Source organism: Ovis canadensis, chromosome 19 (genome assembly GCF_042477335.2).
Source record: "Ovis canadensis isolate MfBH-ARS-UI-01 breed Bighorn chromosome 19, ARS-UI_OviCan_v2, whole genome shotgun sequence".
Taxonomy (NCBI): Eukaryota; Metazoa; Chordata; class Mammalia; order Artiodactyla; family Bovidae; genus Ovis; species Ovis canadensis.
In genome coordinates this window covers 58,748,135-58,772,692 of record NC_091263.1, presented here as the reverse complement: position 1 = coordinate 58,772,692, position 24,558 = coordinate 58,748,135, and the positions used below count along the sequence as shown (strand labels likewise).

Genomic DNA, 24,558 nt, shown 5'->3' with positions numbered 1-24,558 from the left:
TTTCCAGTCTCCAGATGGCAACTCTGGTGGAGCTGCCCTTCCAGAGACACCCAGGATCCACCAGGAAGTTCATGGAGCTGACCAGTCCTCAGAGGAGCCTGAGGGCACCCACGTCCACAGAAAGTAAAGAGGAACGCCTGCTCACACACACTGTTCTTCAGCCATTCCTTAGCTCCACTGAAATCTCACCATCCAATGCAATTTATGTATTTTCATAACACACATAATCTGTACTCTCCAATTACAGAGCCTCTGTAATCAGAGCACTTCCAAATAAGTGGCAGGTGGATGATCTAAAACTGCTTTCTAAAAAAGCAATGTGGCTTGGAAGAATAAGAAACAGGATCAAATCACAAAGTGTGCGTGCAAACAGTGGACAACTGTCTATTTAAAAGAACTCTCCAACGCATAGCACAACCGTTACGGTGGGGCATTTACATCAATCAGGAGCCTCAGGAGTCCAGTTGTCCAATCAAATGCCCCCCTACCCCCGACTCAAAGGTCAGGTGGATAGCGTCCCTCCCTGGTCTATTCTTATCCCCCTCTCCCCGGTGTGGGGGAGGGGCATCTCCGTGGAGTGCAGCTGGCGGTCTTGATAAGCAGGTGTCAGGGAGTTGAACATGACCTTGCTCATCAGCTGGTGGGAACCAGGCAGACAAGGGAGTCTCTGTATTGCTGTCCACAGGGTCCCAGCCCCAGAAACAAGACACAGTGAGGCCTGGGGGAGGGAGGGAGGAAGGGAGGGAAAGCTTTCACACACACCGCCCCCGACCTGCTCCCCCCCACCACCACCTCATACACCAGGGGGAAGTCACCAGACAAAAGGAAATCCACACCATTTCACTCGGGAGAGGAAAAGCTTCCACGGAGAGGAAAAGAAAAATCTGACCATAAGGATGTGTTGAAGCGTTTCCCAAACAGCAGAGGCAGGCAAAGCTAAGCTAGGAGATGGGTTTTGAGGAAAATCAAGGGCAAAGTCGACATTCTCTGCAGAGCTGGCGAAATCAGTCAGGAAAACTGTTGGCAGAGGTGGGAGGAGATGGAATGTACGTTCACCCAGCTGATTCCATCGCACAGACAGCCAGGGCTGTGTCACTGGCTGTTACTGTACCAGCCCCTGGAAGGGGTCCAACATGCAGGACCCGCTCTGAATGTCCACTAACCCAGTTTCTAATTAAATGTGGGTTAACTGGCACTGCCCCTTACAGCTCAAGGGACCAATTCAGAGCAGAAAGGAGCATTTTTCAAACTAAAAAGGCCAAGCCAGTACCTTTTATTTTCTCACATCCTTTCAGTTGCTCAACGTGACCCACTGCTAGCTGCACGGAGTCCTCAGTCCTTGGAGAAATCAACCCTCCCCGGCCCCCTCAGCTGCCGCCGTGCAGTGACCGAAGCACCGACTGGGCAAATGTGAACTTTAACTCCATTCCGCTTTTCCCATGCTGTGGTCGCCACTGCCCCGGGGATGAGTCACCCGTGAAAGCCACCCGTTGTCCCCAACAGACGAAACACTCAGTCCCAGAGAGTGGCGCATTCACACTTCTCCAAGAGCCAATCTCCTCCTGTGGTCTCTGGAGGATGCTACTGCCCGAGCAGTCTTCTCTTCCCAAATCAGCTGCTAACACTAACATGAGAGAGACGGGCATGGGAGACAACTTTCAGAAGCGCCAGGACAAAGAGAGTATGAACTCTGAAACTCAAGGCAAACTTCGAGCGAGACATTTAAAGGCACAGAGAAATATCGGCCAATATGTTGGCAGGAAAACGCCACAGTTATTATACATGAACTAAGGCCCTGGGCTAAGGACATCTCATCACACTTAATCTTCGGAACTGCCCTAGAAGGTAGGCCCCACTATTAGCCTCATTTTACATGCCAGGAAACCCCAGCACAGGGAGGTTAAGTGATCTACCCAAGGTTACACGGTGGCACAGTCAGGCTGGGAAGCAAGGCAGTTCATCTCCAGAGCGTGTGTTTTTCAATACCACGCCATCATGAATTACTGAACTAATTTAGAATTGTGAGCTTCAAGTTATGCTACAGTGTTCACATTTGGGGGGAGGTTGTGATTTTTTCAACTCACCTTTATGTCACTTCTCACTCTTCTCCCAAGAGATGCTCTAACCTGGCTTTTCAGATAGAAAAACTGCTGGTATCAGTCAGTGTGCTGAGCATCAGTTATATATCATCACATTTAATCCTCAGAACCAGTCTATGAGGGTGGCATTAATATTATCCCCTTCAGAGAGAGAGAGACACTGAGGTTCAGGGAGGTCACATCCTTGCCCAGAGTCATAACACAGAGCAGGAATTTGAATCCCAAATGTCAGATTTCAGTGCTTACCTTCTCTTATATATGCTGTCTCTCACAGAATGTCAAGATTTCCCAGAAAAAAAAAAATCAAGAGTGTCATGAAATGAGGGGTGAGAATGACCAAATTCAACAACCAAGCCCCCTGGACTCAGTGAATGGCAGAGACGGCAGCGGGAGGCTGAACTGTAGCTGCAGACCATCCACCCGGCCTCCGCCCTGCACCACCATGACCTTTGGCAAATCCATGCTCTTCTCCAAGCCTCCGTTTCCTCGCCTGTGGAGGGAGAGCAGGGACGGCAAGAGGCCCTGCCAGCCCAGGATCAGACAGGGCACGTGGTCACCTGCGGCAGGAAGGGCTAGAGGGGTGGCTGTCTCCCCTCCCTAGTGGTTAACTTCCCTGCTCCTGGCACTAACCTTCAGGGGCAGCTTTGTAGCTCTTCCTGGACTCAGGTCCGTGCCCTGAGCAGAGTTCCCAGGTACAGCCCGAGGCCAGGCAGTGGTGAGGAGCCCACAGTTCCTCTGGGAGGAAGAAGGAGAAAGCTGAGAAAGGAAGAAGCTGGGGTGGGACAGTAAACTGAACAAGTGCTGGACCTCCACCCGCAGTGTAAAAACATGTAGAAACCCCCTGAGCTCTGCCTGTAAGCTGGCACACACATCATATCTACTTAGAACTCAATAAACGTTAAAAAAATAAGGAAGTAAAAGTATGTGAAGAGATGGCAAATCAGACGAGGCAAGAAGAGTCCATCAAATCAAAACTTTGCTACTATAAATGCTCCAAAAAATATTTATCCCACCAAAGATATCCCTTTAAAAGTATCTACCTTCTAAGTTCTTTAGGAACAGGCAACAGAAGAACAACAAAGATGATCCCTGTGTTTTTCTGTGGGGTTGGGGGCAAGGGTGAGGGCAGCCCTTTACTTGACAACCAACTTGCAAGGTGCCCATCTGACGCTGTGACTCTCCACTCTATTTCCATGTGTAATTCAGTGGAGCAAGCAAGTCCTCGAACTTCAGGTAAGGCCTTAGAATCCTGATTCGGTCACTGACTTGCTGGGCCTCAGGTTGGGTGAGGAATCCCAGTGCCTGGCTGCTTCCCTTCCCACTTATGAGAAAGGACAGTGAGGATGCAGAAGAAAGGGCATCACTGGCCCGGGAGTCATGAACATGAGGTGTTTCTGCTACCAGCAACTGATTCCCTGCCCGTGGGTAATAGGACTTGGCCTTTCCACTGGGGGAACCACCCCTCCCCACTCTGAGTTAATGGGTCCAAGTGAGGCTGACCCTATCCCCCCACCCGCATGGTCCAGAAGAAAGCATGGACAAGCTGAACAAATATCAGTCTACTTGGGCAGTCCTGTTAGAACAAGTGGGAATGACCCCGTGAACTCACTCCACCACTGTGGGAGAATGTCAGCCTGGAGCTTCTGGGAGGTACCCTGTGGAAGAAGGCTTCCTGGGAATGAGGCCAATACAGAAAAAAGGCAGAGCCAAGAGAAGAAGAAAAAGGGACCCAGCCCTAATAACACTGAACCCCTGGGTCCAGCCATGCCTGAAGCCACATACTCTTAGCCCTTCCATTCACATGATCATTGCAGTCCCTATGATGCTCACTCCAGACTGAATTGGGCTTCTGTCACTCGAAATAACAACAAGTCTTGATTAATGGGACCAACTGCACAGAATCACAATATCTCCATGTTATTAACACAAGAAGGCACTGGAGGCCACCCAGCAGTACTGTGCATACATCAAGCATTCAACAGTGGTACGTTGGTCAGTGACTATTTGCTCATGACTCTAGCTTCAACTTCTCACACTGAAATCAAGCTAGCCGGACAGCATTACTCTAAGCCACAAGATCAACTAACTGCATCTTCATGGAACAGTATTTTAAACGATGGTAACTTGAAATGCTTTTTAATGAAAAGAAACATGGTTCATACTAGGAATGCAAAGATCGGTCAATATTAGGGAATAAATCAATGTAATTCATCTCATTACCAGAGTCAAAAGAAAAAAAAGTCTTCTTAAATGCCAATCTTGTTAAATTTCAACGTTTATTCCTGACTTTTAAGGGGGAAAATAACCTCTTAACAAAATAGGAACAGAGGGGAATTTCCTCAAGAGCTCCACAGGTCAAACCAAAAGCCAACATTACATTTTGAGGGAAGGGTTAGAGCTCCACCACTGAAGTATAAGATAAGAAGGACCTGAGATTTCACCACTGTTTAACATTACTCAGGAAGCACTTGCTAACGTAGTCACACAATCAAAAAAAATTACCAATTTGAAAGGAAGAGGAAGCAAAATTTTATTGAGTTATAGACAACATGATTATATGCCTGGAAAAACTCCTCCCAATAATTTTTATTTTTTTATTTAAAAAAATAAAATAAGATCTGAAAAATGATTAAAACCTATTTTAAAACCTATTAAAAACTATTAGAACCTATAAAAAACTATTTTAAAAGGAGGACTATTTCATAATATTAGTCAACAGTAATAAAAGATGTTATTAATCAACAGCTTTCCTACATAACCAAAAAAAAATGATGGTGATCTGGCCAAAGTAAATTATTCTAATAAAGATTCCTTCTTCTGTGCTGTCATAGTCCCCCTTCTCTGTTTGTGTGGATTTTGGTGGAATGTCTGAAATACACAGACAGCCCTAACCAAACAAGGACCTTGTCAAAAAGATGCTTATCTTGCTTTGGCTCAACAATCTCTGGTGACTGGGAAGCCATCTCCTGAGACAGCCTACTCGCCACCTAGCCAAGCCTAGTCGGTCCCTCTCCCATGCAGCACAGAGCAAGGAGGCCCATTCTTCAAGATGTGACCTCACAGTGACAAGGCTGGTCACACTGGCCAGCACACATCTACTGGTTCTGCCCTGCATGCTGTTCCTCACAAAGCTCAGCCCCTGTCCTGCCCCTGGGCCTGTGCACACTTCTCTTCCACCTGCCAAGAGTTTCCCTGAAGAGGCTATGGGGCTTGCTGTCTCAGCACTCAGGCCTGTGCTAAAACGGTATTCTCTGAAAAAAATTCCCTCCCAGTTTCCCTGTCTAAAATCTCATCTTATTCTCTATCCCTTTATGTAACTTTATTTTTCTTCACAGAATACATCATCAGCTAATGTTGCTTCACACGTCTGTCAGTGTATAGTCTGTTTATACAGACTTTCTCTCCAAAAGGTGAACTCCATCAAGACAAGGGTCACCATGTCTGCTTCATTCACTGCTGCCTCCCGTACCCTTAACACCCCCTTCTCAGACACAGCAGGGGTTCAATTAAAAAATGTTGGTTTTATGGACAGATGGATGGATGGATAGAAAAAAACATTAAGTCCTCAGATCCAATCCCAACCCTCAGTTCAGTTGCTCAGTCGTGTCTGACTCTTTGTGACCCCATGAACTGCAGCACGCCAGGCCTCCCTGTCCATCACCAACTCCCGGAATCCACCCAAACCCATGTCCATTGAGTGGGTGATGCCATCCAACCACGTTATCCTCTGTCGTCCCCTTCTCCTGCCTTCAGTCTTTCCCAGCATCAGGGTCTTTTATAATGAGTCAGCTCTTCACATCAGGCGGCCAAAGTATTGGAGTTTCAGCTTCAGCATCAATCCATTCAATGAATATTCAGGACTGATTTCCTTCAGGATGGACTGATTGGATCGCCTTGCAGTCTAAGGGACTCTCAAGAGTCTTCTCCAACACCACAGTTCAAAAGCATTATTTCTTTTGTGCTCAGGTTTCTTTATAGTCCAACTCTCACATCCATACATGACTACTGGAAAAACCAAAGCTGTGACTAGACAGACCTTTGTAGGCAAAGTAATGTCTCTGCGTTTTAATATGCTGTCTAGGTTGGTTATAGTTTTCTTCCAAGGAGCAAGCATCTTTTAATTTCATGCCTGCAGTCACCATCTGCAGTGATTTTGGAGCCCAAGAAAATAAAGTCTCTCACTGTTTCCATTGTTTCCCCATCTATTTGCTAAGAAGTGATAGGACTGGATGCCATGATCTTAGTTTTCTGAATGTTGAGTTTTAAGCCAACTTTTTCACGCTCCCCTTTCACTTTCATAAGACGCTCTTTAGTTCTTCACTTTCTGCCATAAGAGTGGTGTCATCTGCATATCTGAGGTTATTGATATTTCTGCCAGCAATCTTGATTCCAGCTTGTGTTTCATCCAGCCCAGCATTTCTCATGATGTACTCTGCATATAAGTTAAATAAGCACGGTGACAATATACAGCCTTGACGTACTCCTTTTCGGATTTGGAACCAGCCTGTTGTTCCATGTCCAGTTCTAACTGTTGCTTCCTGACCCGTATACAGATTTCTCAGGAGGCAGGTCAGGCAGTCTGGTATTTCCAGCTCTTTAAGGATTTTCCCAACCCTACAAACTGAATATATTTTTAACACTGAAATCATTTTGTATTGGGGTATAGCCAATTAACAATGTTGTGATAGTTTCAGGTGGACAGTAAGGGGACTTAGCCATACACATACATGTATCCATTGTCCCCCAAACCCCTCCCATCCAGGCTGGCACATAACATTGAGTTACATGTGCCATACAATAGGTTTTTGTTGGTTATCCATTTAAAATATAGCAGTGTGTACATGACCTTCCCAAAGGATTTTGTGCTCAGATTCTCAGTCGTGTTTGACTCTTTGTGACCTCATGGACTATAGGTCCCCGAGGTCCCACCAGACTCCTCTGTCCATGTGATTCTCCCAACAAGAATACTAGAGTGGGTTGCCATTTCCTCCTTGAGGGCATCTTCCCAACCCAGGGATTGAATCCGCATCTCTTATGTCTCCTGTATGGGCAGGTGGATTCTTCCTACTAGCACTACGATTAAAGAGGACTAAAGGGGCATAAGAACAAAACGCAGTGCTTCAGCCAGGAATGCTCCCTGGATGTGGGGTGGGAAGGAGAAGACATGGAGTGAGCTATAAAAAATGTTTTGAAAAAGCTAAGGAAATTTGAATGTGGTCTGGATATTTAAAGATGTTATAGGCATCAGATAAATAAAAAGAGACGAATAATCGAAGAAGTAAAATTAATACTGAACACAGATTTTTTAAAAAAGAGAGAGAGATGTCTTTGGAAGGGTACGAGAAGTACCAAGTGCATTTCTAAATGGTAATAGTGACATCTGACTTGTGTTCCCTAAATCTACTCCCACCTCTTCCCTCAATCCTGAAATGGTTCTGTGCACAAGGCTTCTGAAGATGAACCTCCTTGAAGAAAGTGTATCAGCTTTTAAAAAAATTTTCTGAAATACAGCTGATAAAAGCCAATGTCTCTTTATGACATGGTGCTGGTGCTGCTGCTGCTGCTAAGTCACTTCAGTCATGTCCGACTCTGTGCGACCCCATAGACGGCAGCCTACCAGGCTCCCCCGTCCCTGGGATTCTCCAGGCAAGAACACTGGAGTGGGTTGCCATTTCCTCCTCCAATGCATGAAAGTGAAAAGTGAAAGGGAAGTCACTCAGTCATATCCGACTCCTAGCAACCCCATGGACTGCAGCCCACCACACTCCTCCATCCATGGGATTTGCCAGGCAAGAGTACTGGAGTGGGGTGCCATCGCCTTCTCCGATGACATGGTGCTAAAAGAGGGCAAAGGTGTTCCGGCTCACCTGGAGGCGAAAGGTTGCCTAGGTTGGGTTCTTCACCTTGTGCTGAATTAGCACTACCTTTTCCACTGAAAGGGCAAGGACATCCTATACTCACATTTGCCTATATGACAAAAACCCACATGAATAAAAGATGGGAAGCAGATCATCTGTCTTGAGTTTCTATATACTTCATTAGATGCATTTATGAAGTACTGCCGGCCTTTGGATCTACTGCTATTTGTAAACACCTATGAACAGATTTCACTTACTGGAATGTATATACTTCTTTGGATTTCAAGTTAGTATTCGAAATAGAATTTATTTTTTTGTTTGCGATGTTAATGTAATCTCATGAAAGAATTTTTTAAACTACTGGGACTTGCCCCACTGACACAGGGAAAATCTTCACTTCCTTACTTTAGAATCATGTACTATGCCGAAAGACTGGAATGAACTTATGCAAATTCAGAAAATACATAATAAAGAGAACAACTGACACTGAAAAAAGACATTTTAAAATTATTGCTAATTTGCAGAGGTGGGTGACAGCGGGTGAATATGAAGAAGACTGCCCCTATTTTAAGAGTTACAGGTCAAGGTATTTAGAGGTAGTCTGCAATGGATTTCCAAGTGGGGGAAAAAAAAAGTATGTATGTGTGCACATATACACACACGGAGAGAGATAGTAATGATGCAAAACGTTCAAATAAAATCTAGGTTAAAAAAAAATCTGTTAACTTTTCTTACAAATTTTCCAAATATAAAGTTGGCTGGAAAAAATACAAGATAAAACTTAGTTTCTTTGATAACATACTATAATAAAAAGATAAAGAACATGAAGAAAGGAGTTGTTAGGTCTTTCACAAGTGATTAGATCTTCATTGTTTCAGAACTTAAAATATGCCTACTATCCAAAGCACAATATTCTTTTTTGCATGACCGATAGTTTTATGCTTTCCTTAAAATTTTCCGCAACAGTGAAAGTGTGCCTTCTACCTGGAATGCTCACATCCTCTACCCCAGGAAGTGTTTTCATGTCACAGGAGAGGTGAAACTCCCCTTTACTTGCTTTAAATTGAAATTGAAGTCACTCAGTCATGTCCGACTCTTTGCGACCCCATAGACTGCAGCCCACCAGGCTCCTCCATCCATGGGATTTTCCAGGCAATAGTCCTGGAGTGGATTGCCATTTCCTTCTCCAGGGGACCTTCCCAACCCAGGGATCGAACCCGGGTCTCCCGCATTGTAGACAGACGCTTTACCGTCTGAGCTACCAGGGAAGTTAGGGAGTACAAAACAGGTTATTAAAACTCACCCACAACACCATCACATAAAGTAACAGAACATTCTGCCCAAGTGATTGTGAGGTTAACGGCTGACTTTCCCACTAATTAGAACCTCCATGAGGGCAGGGGCAGCATCGAGTTCCTGCTCATTTATTTGTAGGACAGGGCCAGGCACACAGCAGCCACTCAAGAGATATTTGTTACATGAATGGGCTATTATACAGCCCTTAAAAAAGAAAGTATAGGAAGACCATGTAACGAAAAAATGATTGACACAAGTGAGAAGTATCATAACTACTATGATTACAACAGTGTGGAAAACTAAGACTTGGCAAAACCCCATCAACTACCAAAACTAAAGTGGTAGCAAGACAGGGTGGGGAAGGTAAGAAAATGAGCTGCCTTGGAAAAATCCTAAGAGTGTGGGAGGTGCCGAAGGAATGAGGAAGGACCACAGGGACCTGGGGAAACGGGGACAGTGAGGAAAGCAAGGAGGGAAGCGAGGCAAAGGGTGAAAACTTTCCTTACTTGTTCAAATGGACAGATGGGTAAAAAAAGGTCCTCAGCCCTAATCATGAGGACAACCTCCCAAAGCACAACCTGGCGCTGACCCGGCCCCATTAATTGCCAGCCTCCATGGCCACAGGACACCCAGGTTCTAACTCCACCTCTGCTACAAACTCACTGTGTAACCACCATGCACATCACCTCCCAGGCAGTTTCCTTACGGGCAAAACGACCAGTCCCAGATCTAGCCCTGAGCCCAGGGCAGTGCCTGGCACACAGCAGGCCCTCGACCCACCCCCATCCTTACAGAAGACGCTGGCTCCTGCTCGCATGCACAGCACTGCACAGGCTGGGACAAAGGGCACAAGCAGCTCAAGCCCAAGCAGCGAACACAGGGAGCCTGCTCGCATCCCCGCGCTCTTCCCTCATCTAGAGTCTTCAGACTCCCTCCGCTCAAAACCCAGAGGACATCCAAAACGAGCCAGCGCTTCATAAATGCATCATGACAGTTCTGTACCTCTGAGAGGCACAGTGAGCGCTTCAACCATTGCGGGTTCACATGCCCCCACCCCTAGCTTCATACAGCTCTCCAAGGCTGATTCTTGGTCGATTTTCCTCCAGGAAATGTGCCACGCTCTTGCCTGGGAGGAATTTTTTTTTTTTTTTTTTTAATCAGATTCCCAAGAGGGAGACTGACGCACATGGCCCCACCCAGCGAAGACTCAGCATCAGGACGGGTGCTGCTTTTCACGTGCCACCCTCCGTCTGCAGGGCGGGGGCTGGGTGAGCATCCCCTGCCAGGCTTGGCGCTGTGTTTCCTGGCACCACATCAAGTGTGGTGCCCATCCGAGTCCCCTGAAGTTTGAGTGTTTTTAAGCACGTCCCAGGTGCACATCGTGTGCCAGACCCTCTAGGCCCTGCCTTAACCCTGCTTGTCTCCTGTTACAGACATTCATCTCCCCTTCCGTGTCGGAAGCAAGGCCCAGATCTGACTGCATTCCCCAGGGTGCTGATAGAGCTGAGCACACGGTGGGTACTGAAATAACTGCTGAACAAAATTTCCCAGGTGATCACCATAAGGATCATCATAGAAAACTCTGACGTCTCCTCCTCGGTTCTGCAGTTGGTGGGAGAATGATTTACAGGCTGATAACAGACTAAGGCCATGCGCCAGGTGTTAATCAGGTGCCCAGTGACCTCAAGTGAGGGACTTCTTACCAGACTGAACCTTCACATCAACTTTATGACCTAAATACCACTGTTATCCACCTTCACGGATGGCAAACCGAGACCAGGAAAACTTCAGCGACCGGGCCAAAGATCGTCACCACTTTGTCTAACATTCTCCTGGCAGTTCCCCCATCACCAGGGCCCATTATGAAGAGACTGCCTGGAATTAGAAACGTGTTGGTGGGCTCCCAGTGAAACTCGAACACCCACCATCTGCACCTCAATGGATTCCCTCAGCTGAAGCCCAGTCCCACCCCTGGGGCAGCCACGGGCAACCCCTCCCCATCCTGCAGAGGGGCTCCAAGCACTCACCTGCAAGGACAAGGTAAGACGAGGGTCCCAGTCAGATGAGAAACAGTGGGGAGTGGCAAGAAGGCCAGGGGCTTTCTCCCTTAAGAGCATCAAAGACACGGGTATCCCAACAATTACCTGTGACACTGGGGCAGGCCATGAAATTAAAAGACGCTTACTTCCTGGAAGGAAAGTTATGACCAACCTAGATAGCATATTAAAAAGCAGAGACATTACTTTGTCAACAAAGGTCCGTCTAGTCAAGGCTACGGTTTTTCCTGTGGTCATGTATGGATGTGAGAGTTGGACTATAAAGAAAGTTGAGTGCAGAAACATTGATGCTTTTGAACTGTAGTGTTGGAGAAGACTCTTGAGAGTCTCTTGGACTGCAAGGAGATCCAACCAGTCCATCCTAAAGGAGATCAGTCCTGGGTGTTCATTGGAAGGACTGATGTTGAAGCTGAAACTCCAATACTTTGGCCACCTGATACACAGAGCTGACTCATTGGAAAAGACCCTGATGCTGGGAAAGATTGAAGGCAGGAGGAGAAGGGGACAACAGAGGATGAGATGATTGGATGGCATCACCAACTCAATGGACATGGGTTTGGGTAAACTCTGGGAGTTGGTGATGGACAGGGAAGCCTGGCATGCTGCGGTTCACAGGGTCACAAAGAGTTGGACACTACTGAGCAACTGAACTGAACTGAACTGGGGTAGGTACTTAAAACTGCTCATTCATCTGCAAAATGGAGGCAGACAATGTGCATTCTGCTCAATTGCCGTGGTGTTTGGAGCCAGTACAATAAAAAGCCCCTCAGGAGGTGCCCAGAATTGGAAGACATTATTATAATTTTCTATGTAGAGAACTAGCCAGGCTCCCTGGAGAACTGAAGAGCTTTTTCAGTGTCTTCACAGCAGATCTTTCAGGACACTGTCCTAATTAACGCCTCTAACCACAGAAAGGACACAGAAAGATGATTTAGTGGGGAAAACCCACAACAAAGCAGAAGTTGAGGCTCAGGAGGCTGAACCTGGGCCTTTACTTTTCCATTCCGGCTACAAGGCCACAGCCCAGCACTTGGCCTCCCAGAGTGTCAGTTTCTCATCTGTAAAATAACATCCCTGGGTCTTCATGTGTCTCAGAGAAGACCACTCACTCAGTTACCTTAACACTCGTTTAATAATAACCTGTCTCTGGGCTTACGCCAATGAGTGTACTGAGGAGTGCATTCTGTTTTCATATTTATGCAACAAATGTTTAGAGAGTGATGACTCTATCCCAGGCACCGCCCTGAGGAGGCAACACAGACCACGTCTGTCCGCAGTGACTTACAAAGGTTTTCAGCTGTTTCAAGCAATATACCACACTGCCCTGGCGGTCCAGTGGCTAAAAATGCACCTGCCAATGCAGGGGCAAGGGTTTGATCCCTGGTCTGGGAAGATTCCACATGCAGCAGGGCAGCTATGCCCATGTGCCACAAACACTGAGCCATGCTCTAGGGCCTATGCTCTGCAACAAGAGAAGCCACTGTGGAGAGAATTCTGTACACCCCATCTAGAGAGCAGCACCCACTCACCTCAACCAGAGAAAGCCCACACACAGCAACAAAGCACTGGGACAGCCCAAACTTTTTAATTAAATATATATACACACAGGTATATATACATCTAAAATTTTAGGATTGAAAGGAAAAGTCGTTAATCAACCAACCGTCACACAATCAAGAAGAGGCAGAGCAGATGCTGCACACTTGTGTTTCAAATTGCAGCTGAGTGTTCTTTGCACAGAAAAATTTCTGCCTGAATAAAAACAGGCATGAAAACACCTGACCCTTCCACTTTTCCACTCACTCACTGGCAGGTTTTGACAGAGACTGGAAGACCTCTTCCATCTTTTGCCTACACTACTATTTTAAAGTTCCTATCAAAAACAAAAAAACATGAAAGCATTCAAATATCCAGCATCTATGCCTCTCTGTCCCAGGAACATCACTGCAGCACTGGGAAGAAGCTTCAAGATCTTCCAGTCGGGCGTGTCCCCAGTGTAATCCAGGCAACAGCAGGTGTGGCGGGCAGGGGACCGCACACCCTACCCTCCCTTAAAAGACCCCTCCCTGCACACTGAACTTTTACAGGCTCTGTTGGGTCCTGTGAGGAAGGTCACACTTGTCTGAGCCGAAGTCAGCAATGGCCGAACAAGTCTGGCCACAGGCCCCATTTTCCCCTTCGGTGCTTATTAATGTTTGGAGGCAATCATGCTCTGAGGAGCAGACTGCAAGAGATGCTGACAGAAACTCCAGGAAGACACCTTGGAGAGGTGAAGTGCCTTGCTCAAGATCACGGGGCTGCTGAGTGTGAGACTGAAGGCTAGTGTCTCTGCTCAGGAGGCGTTACTCTCCCTTTTGCTGGGTCTCCAGCTTCTCAGGCGCGTCCCAGGTGGCACAAGTGGTGAAGAATCCATCAGCCAGTATAGGAGATGCAAGAGACACAGGTTTGATTCCTGGGTCAGGACCTACATCCCCTGGAGGAGAAAACGGCGACCCACTCCAGCATGCTTGCCTGGAGAATCTCACGGACCGAGGAGCCTGGCAGGCTACAGTCCATAGGGTTGCAGAGTCAGACACAACTTAGCAACTGAGCATGCACATAGGCACAGTGCAGACGCCAGCTGCTCAAGGTCAGCAGTTGAACTTCTGGAGGTGGAGGAAGCTGAGCAGGCCCCCACAGCCCTTGGGCGGTGAACAAAGAGCTCATAAAAATCAGTGACCAGAACAGCTCCTGCCTAAAGGACAAGATGGAAGCTGATAAGCAGGTCAAGCAGACAGCAACTAACAACAAACTCCAGTACTTTGGCCACCTCATGCGAAGAGTTGACTCATTGGAAGAGACTCTGATGCTGGGAGGGATTGGGGGCAGGAGGAGAAGGAGACGACCAAGGATGAGATGGACGGATGGCATCACTGACTCGATGGACATGAGTCTGAGTGAACTCCGGGAGATGGTGATGAACAGGGAGGCCTGGCTTGCTGCGATTCATGGGGTCACGAAGAGTCGGACACGACTGAGCTACTGAACTGAACTGAACAACAAACAGTGAAACTAGCCTGTCTAAGGTGAGAGCTCTTGAGGCACCCTACCCTTAGATCGTGCAAACAGAACACAGCACACAGCAAACCTCAATTCCGGATACAGCTCTTCATGCTGTGATTCATCCACTAATCACCCTGGGGATTTCTCTGGCACTTCCACTTCCACTAGAGGTTATGAACCACATGCTTCCCCTGTAGGAGGCACAGGTTCAGTCCCTGGTCAGGGAACTAAGATCCCGCCGCAAGTTGTGGCCAACAACAAAAGAAAAACCATTCCGTCTTCCAGCCAGTTCAGCCCACTAAAGCCGCTCACGGGTTGAGAACTTATTGTACACAGGGCTCTGGACTAGACGTGGAGTGTCACTGCACCAGACAAGCCAGTAAAGTAGCCAAGCCAGTACAAAGGAGGTGCTCAAAACACCCTGGAATAAATGACGGAGCCAGAAAAGAGCTTTATTTTCATAAAAGAAATACACATTTGTACAACCTGAGAGTGACAGGCCCTGCAAGCAAGGAGTAACCCCGTATTTGAACATTTTCCGAAAGCGCTTAGGGCTGCTAAGCAAGGATGGGAGGGTCATTGACTGACTGGCTGACTCATGAACAAATGAATGAATGGAAACCTTCCACTTCTCCAGCGTGGCCGAGTCCTAACCTGCTATCCATTTCAAGGAGCTATCACAAGGCCATATATACGAAGGACTTATGTGAAGAGCAAGGGATTCTCCCCTCAAAATCCTCTTGAACATCAGCCATTCCGATTGCCTAATTCCGCTACTGCACAGCTGAGGAAACAGAGGCACAGAAGCGCTATCCCGCCAGCATCACCGATAGCAGCAGCAAACTGCATTCCCAGGGCTTCCTCTTCTAGAAAGCTTGTGTTCTTGTGAGTTGCTACCCAGAAGAACAAGTGACAAGTAACGGTTGCTCAGTTAATAAATGCTTTAGGACTAGGTCTCTTCACAATAAAGTCACTTGCTTAAAAGACAAAATGTCCATAAAGCTCAGGAGCAAAACGACATCCCCTCAGAAAGGAGTGAGGTCTGTGGGCAGGGCCTCCAGGGAGCCCCTCTCCTTGGGGACCTGGGGTTGGCTCCAGGTGAGCTCAGGTCCTTCGCAGGAGCAGGTTCTGTTATACCACCTCACCTCAAGGATCCGGGGTCCACCCCTTACCACTACCTGACCCCTACACTTGTCAGTCCAGAAATAGCAGTGGGCACCTACTGCCTGCCAAGCACTGGGGAAACAACTGTGAACAAAACAGCCAAGACTTGGCCCCATGGAGTTCACAGTCCATTAAGTAAGGTAGACACTAAACAGATGATAACATATAGGATAAGAAATCATGTCAATGAATTATCATTTCTAAACCACAAGTCTGGCTGAATCAATCTTCTGTTAGAAACATCTTCCTAGACTCCTCACGTTATGTGGGATTAAATATAAACAAACAAAAATGAAAACAGATGCCTTAACTGGGGGCCAAATCCAGGCCAGGTGCCTGACTATGACTAACTCAGGACATGCCATTGCAGGAGGTACTATTATTATCCCCATTGACCAATGATGAATTAAAATTTTCCACTCAACTACTGCTCACTGTGTGTGCAAAAGCCCACTCCCTCCAACCCTGAATTCCCTCAGAATTCATCTTACTTAAGTCGCTGTCTCTGGTGCACACATTTATATTTCATAAATTCCCACTGAATGAATAATTAACTAATCAATGGGCTGGTTTCCTTCAAGGCATTATCAGTTAATAAAATCAATTTGGGGAATAAGTGCTCCTAATAATCACATAAGAAGTAGCTGCGATGTTGTGTAAAGAGCCAGAGCCAGAGCCCCTGCAGGCCTGGGACCAGGTTGTCTGTGTGAACTCACACAATCATTTCCCCCTCAGGTCCGACTGCTCCACACTCTCCTGATGAAGAAGAAACCAGACAGTGAGCCTAGGACCTCTGTCGGCTCTGCATGTTTATGTGTCTGAAACATTATGGGGAGTTGGGGGCAGGGGCTGGGGCTCAGGAGGACCTCTGAAACTGCACTCTGCCTGCTTTAAGAATAAGGTCTAAAGTTAAATATTTTAGGGAGGATAACTAATCAGGTCTATGGGGGCAAGAGAAGAACCTCCTCTCTGGCTACAGCTCAGTGGGCTTATTTATCGTAATCAAGTAGTTTCGTTCCCATGACAAACAGGCCCACCCTGAAAGCCCCTTACCAGGGAGGTGTTTTGGACAAACACTGGTGGGACCATCACCCCCAACTGGACACAAGAACAGAGGGGCTGGTGAAATGCAAGAGCCCGTATTCATATGCTGGAGGCAGACAAAACCCAAAACACACTCTCCACTTCTACATTCTTCTCTAGGAAGGCCCCTGAGTGTGGACAAGGACACCATGAACATGGGCCTGATGGCTCCATGTGGTCCATAAGCTATGACCACAGAAGAACTTGCCACTGAGCAAGCATGAGTCTGTCTGTCACTCAAAGTGAGAGCAATATGTAGGAGCTGGGGCTCCATAGCAAGACAGGGTATTTGTTAATTTTCCCTTGTTGTTTGGATTGTTTTTGAATCAATTTATGTCCTCATGTCACCTAACAGACATAATGGGGATAACAACACAACTCCCTACCTCACAGGGCTGCGGTGATAATTAAATGAGTAACCCAAGTGATCCAGAGCCTGACTACAGACTAAACACTCTGATTGTTGCCAAGGATGATGGTGATGGTAGTGGATGCATTCATTTGTGTAGGGAAATCCAAAGCAAGGCTCTCCCAACAACCCCTGCCAGGATCTGGCGAGAAGCAGGTGATCCTGGGATGACCGATCCTGGAAGAGCAGACTTGGGTGCTTTTCAGAAGAGAAACAGAGAGATGTCCACTCTTGGGCAAGACCCGGGTTGCCCAGGGGCCTAGGCCTCAGGATAGTCACTGAGTCCTGTAAGGACTGACGCTTGCTGGGGCCACTGGGAAATGCAGAGACCGGAGAAGATGAACTTCCCAGAGTAAAGAGAAGGGGGAGGAAATTACAATCATGGAGAGATACCATTGTTCACCCATCAGACTGGCAAAAATCAAAAAGCACGAAGAACTGAGGTGTGGCAAGGGGTGGGTAAAGAGGAAATCTGGTATCTGTTGGTAAGTGGTGCTTCTTAAAGAATGAACTGGCAATATTTATGAAAATCTTAAATTCATTCACAGGGTAGCCCAACAACTTCACTCATCAGTAACCAACCTATCTGCCCATGTGCTTGGAGGCATAAGCCAGAAAGTGCATCAAAGCACTGCTATTAAGGGTAAAAAAGAGAATCCACCCGCTCACCACCAACAGGAAAACACCGAGATTCTCCTGCCATGGACCCAATACTCACTTTGCAGCAAAATAAGGTAGTTTCACATGTACTGTCTCGAAAACATCTAAAATCATATTATTGAATGTTTTACAAAGGGTACAGAATAGACCAGCAAGCATAGTATGACAGACTGTTTTTAAAGAACAGGAAGGAAGGAAAGAATGACTTTTTTTCCTATGCATATTGCCTGGAGAATTCCATGGACAGAGGAGCCTGGAGGGCTATAGTCCATGAGGTCGCAAAGAGTCAGACACGACCGAGCAACTAACACACATAGACACCTCGTAAAAGTTCTGGAAGGAAATTCACAAACTAGGTCACAGTGGTTACTTCTGGGAAAGACAAGAGTAGGGTGTGTGCAAGGAATGAAATGGCGGGGCGGTGGGGGAGGCTCAATGGAGACTTCACTTTTATTAACTAGGAAAACTTATCCATGCATTTTTTGAGTATTTCAGTTCAGTCGCTCAGTCATGTCCGACTCTTTGTGACCCCATGAATCGCGGCAAGCCAGGCCTCCCTGTCCATTACCATCTCCCGGAGTTCACTCAAACTCACGTCCATCGAGTCAGTGATGCCATCCAGCCATCGCATCCTCTGTCGTCCCCTTCTCCTCCTGCCCCCAATCCCTCCCAGCATCAGCGTCTTTTCCAAAGAGTCAACTCTTCACATGACGTGGCCAAAACACTGGAGTTTCAGCTTCAGCATATTCCCTCCAAAGAAATCCCAGGGCTGATCTCCTTCAGAATGGACTTGAGTATTTAGACTAATGCATTTATTTATAAGGAACAAAAACAGAGGAGGTGGAAGGAAGAGGAAGAGATGATGCCGTCAAGAGACGACAGAGCTGCCAAGCGCTAAGGCTCTGCCTTCGCCTCCTCTGCACTCAGCACCAGCAAATGCAGAAACAGCACATCCACGCGTAAGCCCATTATTTCTTGGAATGAGCGTCCTTGGTTTTTAGAATCAGATATTTAATTCTGGACCATGTCAGTTCTATATACCAACTCTTCCTTCTAAATTTTGGAAAAAATTCCCTCATACTTGACAAACGTGTCCTTCCTCTGGTGTCAGGAATTCAAGCTATGAAAAGGGGACACACGGAAGTTTTGCTATCTCCAAATTCTTGATGGCCTCCCCTGACAAAAGAAGTCCTGAACCGCACTTATTGTTCCATGTAAGAATTTTTAATTTTTAAAGAAATATTTACCTTTCTTTGTTTTCTTCCATTTCTCTAAAGGCACATTGATTCATTACTCTGGAGTTGTCCATAGATGCTGCATCACAGATCCAGGTCTTCTTTCTGAAAAAGCAAAATAACCAACACTTATAAACTGGGTGCACTGATGTTAACACAAAGAGACACTATCAATACATACAAAAGGAATATATCAAAGGCTGCCCAGTGTCCATCAAAATCCATTCTCCCTTTCGCCCACGGGTTATTTGAGTTTTACCAGGGACTACATTTCCCAGGCGTCCTTGCAGCTCCATGCAGCCAGGAATGAGTTCCAACGGAATATGAGAGGATGTGGTATGTTTCACTTCTCTATCTAGGTCTCAAGACAGGGGCAAGCCTTGTTCATCCTTTCCCCTGGCTGGAACTCAGTGCTGACCATGCAGATGACGACCATGCACTTGGAAATTACAAAACAACAAGATAGAAGGCACTTGGGCCTGTGAGTCTGCATGGAGCACAGGTGCCCTCTGAACTTGGAACCACTATCTTCGAGAGAAATGTCTTTGTTCTTTAAGTCACTTTAAGTTTAATAAAACTTTAAGTTCTAATGGGTCTTGTTCCTATGGCTGATAAACTCTCATCAAGTTGACACTATGGTTAAATATTTTCACCAGGACCCTTCGGAGGGTGCGTTTGGTTATTTGGAGCTTGGGACAGTCTGTGTCTATGGAGACAGGTGAGGCCAAACTACTTTGGGTCACAATTTTGGTAAAACCACACATCATTTCAAACAGGTACTCCATCAGCGTTTGATGGATGAAGAAGTGTTAATAAGCATGTAATCTCTTCCCGTGTGAAATGTCTTGAAGGCAGAGCACATGGTATGGAGTCAGGAACACTGGGACCCACAAGTATGAGCTGTGAGCTTCACTTCATGAAACTACTGCTCAGGATGGTAAAACGCCATCTGAATGTGCGCCATACCCGCATTTAAGGATTTTAGTCTGGGCTGAGGAGCAACAGAGGCTAACCAACAGGGATAGAGACACAGACGTGGGGAGAACATTCCGATGGTGGAGGTTTCCACCCACTATTCCACTTCCTGAGCACCTGCCCCAGGGTGACTCTGAGATACAACTCAGAGGTTCCCTCTCCAGTCTCAGGAGCTGCACCCCTCAGCACTCCAGGTGTGGCTCTAGCGTTAAAAGACACATTCTCTTTCTACAACACGGCCAGAACACTGAGCAGCTACTTCCTTTGTAACCAAAGAAACAGCTGTCAGTTTCAACACAGGAAGAGCTGGCTGTGTAAACCGTGCTGAGGGATGGTGTGCTGGTCCCCAGCCTGGAGCCTCCTAGACAAAAGGGGGTCCAGGAGAGTTCTGATGCCCATGACCTTCACGCTACGCTGTCGCGGCCCAGCTCCCTGCATCAGCTGTGATGACTGCTGAGCATTACAGGTTGCTTGGCCAAATCCTCCCTGCCCCCTGCGCCACCCTCCTCCATGTGTGCTGCTCTGAGTCTGGCCTTCTCCCAGATCAAAGCACCGTGTGGATCAACTTTCAGATCCAGGTGAACAGGACCAGATACCTGGGACCTCGGCACTGTGAGGCATCGGACAATCAGTTTGGGGGAGAATCCGCAGTCACAGCCTTCAGCCCTGCTCTTTAACTTGCAAAGAGCACACCATGAGATATTTTTAGTTTCTGGATCCCCGTCTGAGGCCGATGCTCTGGCTGGCTTCCCTCAGAGTTTAACTCCTTCAGCTAAGGCCTGTGCATCATGGAGGGACCCAGAGAAAGGCAAGAGGGAAGATAATGGCTCCTGGAAGGAGGAGGGATGTAAGGCACTGGGACTTGAACTCGGAGTCCCGGAGGGGCCACCGCGTCCCTGCAGTGAAGGGACAGAGCAGAAAGCAGCGGCTGCTTCTGCAGCTGTAAACACCTCAGTCCCCCTCGCCTCGGCCTGGAAGCCACATCTGCTCAGCATAGCAAGCTCTTCTGCAGCACAGTAATTGCTGCAAGAGGATTTGACACCTACATCCCAAATGATGCCAACAGAAGGCTCTCCTCCAAGTCACATTTCCTCCGCAGCTTTGAGGTCAGAGCCTTCCCTCCACAGGCCCACTGGCTAGTTCTGAGTCGGGTTTTACTCTTTACCTCCTGGTGTTAGAGAAGGTTTTCTGTACAGAGCCATCAAGAAACCACTGCTCTTCAGCCTGCAGGTAAGGACAGGGATTGGGACACCCATTTCTATACCCCAGCCCTGAGGGATTCCCAACGCACAGACACTGACATGGATTATCTCTCAGCAAATTCTCACACCAGCCCTAGGAAGCAGGTGCTGCCTCACTCTCTGAATTGGAAAACTGGGTTAAGATTTGTCAAAGGTGTACAGACACCAAACGGCAAAGCATTTGTTCTGGGGGGCTCCTAACCATGGTATTATAATGTGCAAGGCAAAGCTCAGTGCTGGCTGAATGTATGAATGAATGAACAATACTTTCAAAAGCAGTCTCAGGGCTGTGGGGAGACAGTGTCTCCAGGGGGACTGCCCTCACCCACCCTGGATGCCCTGGTGATATTCTCAGATTCCTCCCAAGGCACCTACTCGGCCCCTGAACACTTACTTTGAACCCAGAATTGCTAACTTCTGCAGGAGTGTAAGTGCTCAGTACTGCTGCTGGTAATGGCCAGGGCAACCACTGACTCAGCATCTCCTATCTGTGGATGAGATGCTCAGGGCTTTCATGCAGAGGCTCCTCTCATCCACCCACGGCCGCACAGGGAAGGCAGGATCACACCCCTTTGAGGGACGGCACAACTGGAACTCACAGAGGTTGTGATGAGCTTGTGATTAAGGTCTGGACACTTAAGCGAGGTCAGTGTTCAAACTCTGAGGGGCTGGTGGAATGGCGCAGGCCTTTCCTCGACCTCACCAGACCCACCACTCACCCTGAGTCATCAGCAAGTCGTGAAAGTAAGTGCTGTTTCAACTCTTTAGCCGGAAAACTCTGTATTAATCTAAAGCTACTGAACATTTGCTATGCCAGTCCCTTCATGGAAGAGGAGTCCTAATTCTCCCCAGCTAGAAACTGGCACCACCGCCTCCCCTCCTCCATGGGCTGCATCAGTGGTGACCATCATCTCCTCAGCATCGCCTTCCAACAAGGTTTCCACTGGACACCAAATCTGGCTAATTCTTCTCTGAGAAACATCTCTTCTCAGGACAACCAAGTGTTGGTGAGGATGTGAAGCAACCAGAACTCTCACAGCCTGCTGCTGGTGGGAGCACAGACTGGTCCAATCACCCTGGAAGATGGTCGCAATATCTACTCAACCTGCCTTTGCTCCCAGGTACCAGGGACCATGAGACATTATCTAGAATGTTCTCCAGCAATACTGTTCTCAGCACAACGGTCCTGTATGAGTTTCCTTCTGCAGCTGTAACAATCACCAGCTTAGTGCTATCTATCCTCTCATGGTTCTGGAGGTCAGAAATGGGTCCGCAGGGCGGCACTCCTTCTTGAGGTTCTAGAGGAGAATCCACTTCCTTGCTTCTCCAGCTTCTCCCTGCATTCCTTGGCTCATGGCCCCTTCCTCCTCTTCACAGCCAGCAGCGGAGCATCTTCTCTCACCTCTGCCTCCATCGTCACAGCTCATCCTCTTACCAGACACTCCCGCACCCCTCTTACAAGGATCCCACCCAGAGATTTTAAGATCATTGCCCCATGTTAAGGCCCTTAACTTGGGACTTCCCTGGGGGATCAGTGGCTAAGCATCTACGCTCCCAGTGCAGGGGGCCTGGGTTTGATCCCTGGTCAGGGAACTAGATTCCATAGGCTACAACTAAATGATCTCACGAGGCACAACTAAAGGTCCCGTGCACTGCAATGAAGATAAAAGATTTCGTGTGCTGCAACTAGGACCCAGAGCAGCCAGATAAATAAACAAACATTAAAAAAAAAAGACCCTTAACTTAATCACACCTACAAAGTCCCCCCGCCAGATAACGTAACACAGTCACATGTATTACCAGTGAATGGTACCTGTAACCAGAGGTGAGGTCATGGATAACTTCTGAGGGGCCATTCTTTGCCTCACCTCCAGCCCCAAACCAGAAGCAAATCCAAATGCTCATCAACAGTAGAATGAATGAAATAAAAGGTGGCAATTCACAGCACATGAGAATGCACCGTCTACAGCTACCTGCAACAAGGATGGCGCTGACGACAACACTGAACCGATGGAACACACACAAGAGCACTTGCTGCATGAGTTTGTCTGCAGAAAGGGCAGAACCAGGTCAAGTTTGTCTCCTCTGCCGTTTCCTTCAACTCAGAGTCTTCTTCCTTCAACTCATAGTCCTCTCAAAACAGTCACTGCTTATTCTATATATCAATGTAGACACAGACATGCTAAATTCCCCAACTTTGCATCCCACCATTGGAGTCAGCAGCTACGAAAACCCAATGAACGCATTCATAACTAAAGAAGGAGGCGAGGAGAAAGGAAGAGGAGCAAGTGCAGCAGCAACAGTGTCTCTGCCCGTCTCGCGCATTTGCGCTCCACAGGCGTGTGCCACTTCACCTCTGGATGGCGCAGATCCCAGCTCACTTCCTGACCATCCCCAATCCTGCCAGTAGCTGTTCACCAGACAGACCCAGAATGTCCCCGACCCCTGCTGCACTGTCCTCCGTCTCCCCTTCACTCCTGCCACTCACCTGACCCAGCCATGGACACACCCACCTGACACACCACCCTGCCCCCCTGACCTCCCCCTAAACCTCTGTAGGACTCGCAGTACAAACCATACCATCTGCTCTTACTTGCTACTGTCACACAGCAATTGCTAACAGAGACAAGCACCTTAATCTAGTCTCCCCAGTCAGACTACGAACTCTCAAGAACAGAAATCAGGTCTCTCCTGCTCAGGAATTGCCTGTTCAGTCCTCCTCCTAGTTCCAACTGCATGTGAGTGCCTAATGCTACTTCATAATAACTACTAATGACACAACTGCCTTTGCTGAGCACCTAACATGCATCAGGTTCAACACTCCTCAAGCGGGACCTCACTTCCTCTTCTCCCACCCAATGAAGGGGATGCTACCATGATCGCTGTTTTGAGTAGGAGGCACAAAACGGCCAATTAACTTGCCCGAGGCCCCGAAAGTCATCACTAGAGGATGGGATTTGAGCCCATGTCATCTGACCCCAGGGCCCGTGGTGCCCTTGACCAAGACCCCACTCTGCTTAATGCCCCACCCAAATTGGGTTAGGCATACAGTTGGTGCTTGATAAATATGTGACATTCCCCCCCCCCCATAAAAAAAGATATACTAAGAAGGAGAAAAAAACAACAACAACTTTCACAGCACACAAGTAACAAATCAAGACTCGTCACAAAATAATTTTTTAGTCTCAGAGCTCAGAAGGGAACACACCCCCTGGAGAGACTTGAAGAGGCCCACCTGCTCCTTCCAAGCATCATGCTTGGCTTTCGGGAGCATTATAAACATTTATCAGCAAACCGTCAGGGTTTGTCCTCCAGGCTTTTATCAAAACAGGGAGAGCTGGATACATTTTTTCTTCTTTTGTCCGCCAACCTCAGGACCAAAGCCAAAGTCAGGGTGGAAGACAGACTGGACGACGGGGGCTATGACCACAACGCCCTG

General features: G+C 47.5%; 1 protein-coding gene across 3 annotated transcripts in view; it reads right to left on the bottom strand.

Annotated features, from left to right (window-relative positions):
- ARHGEF3 (Rho guanine nucleotide exchange factor 3) overlaps positions 1-24,558 on the bottom strand; it is a 311,112-nt gene that overhangs the window by 252,947 nt on the left and 33,607 nt on the right. For all 3 annotated transcript variants that reach the window (XM_069560635.1, XM_069560636.1, XM_069560637.1), the window contains exon 2: positions 18,916-19,008. In XM_069560635.1, the coding sequence (XP_069416736.1) occupies positions 18,916-18,977 (62 nt within the window). In that variant the 5' untranslated portion in view covers positions 18,978-19,008. The remainder of the gene's footprint in view (positions 1-18,915; positions 19,009-24,558) is intronic.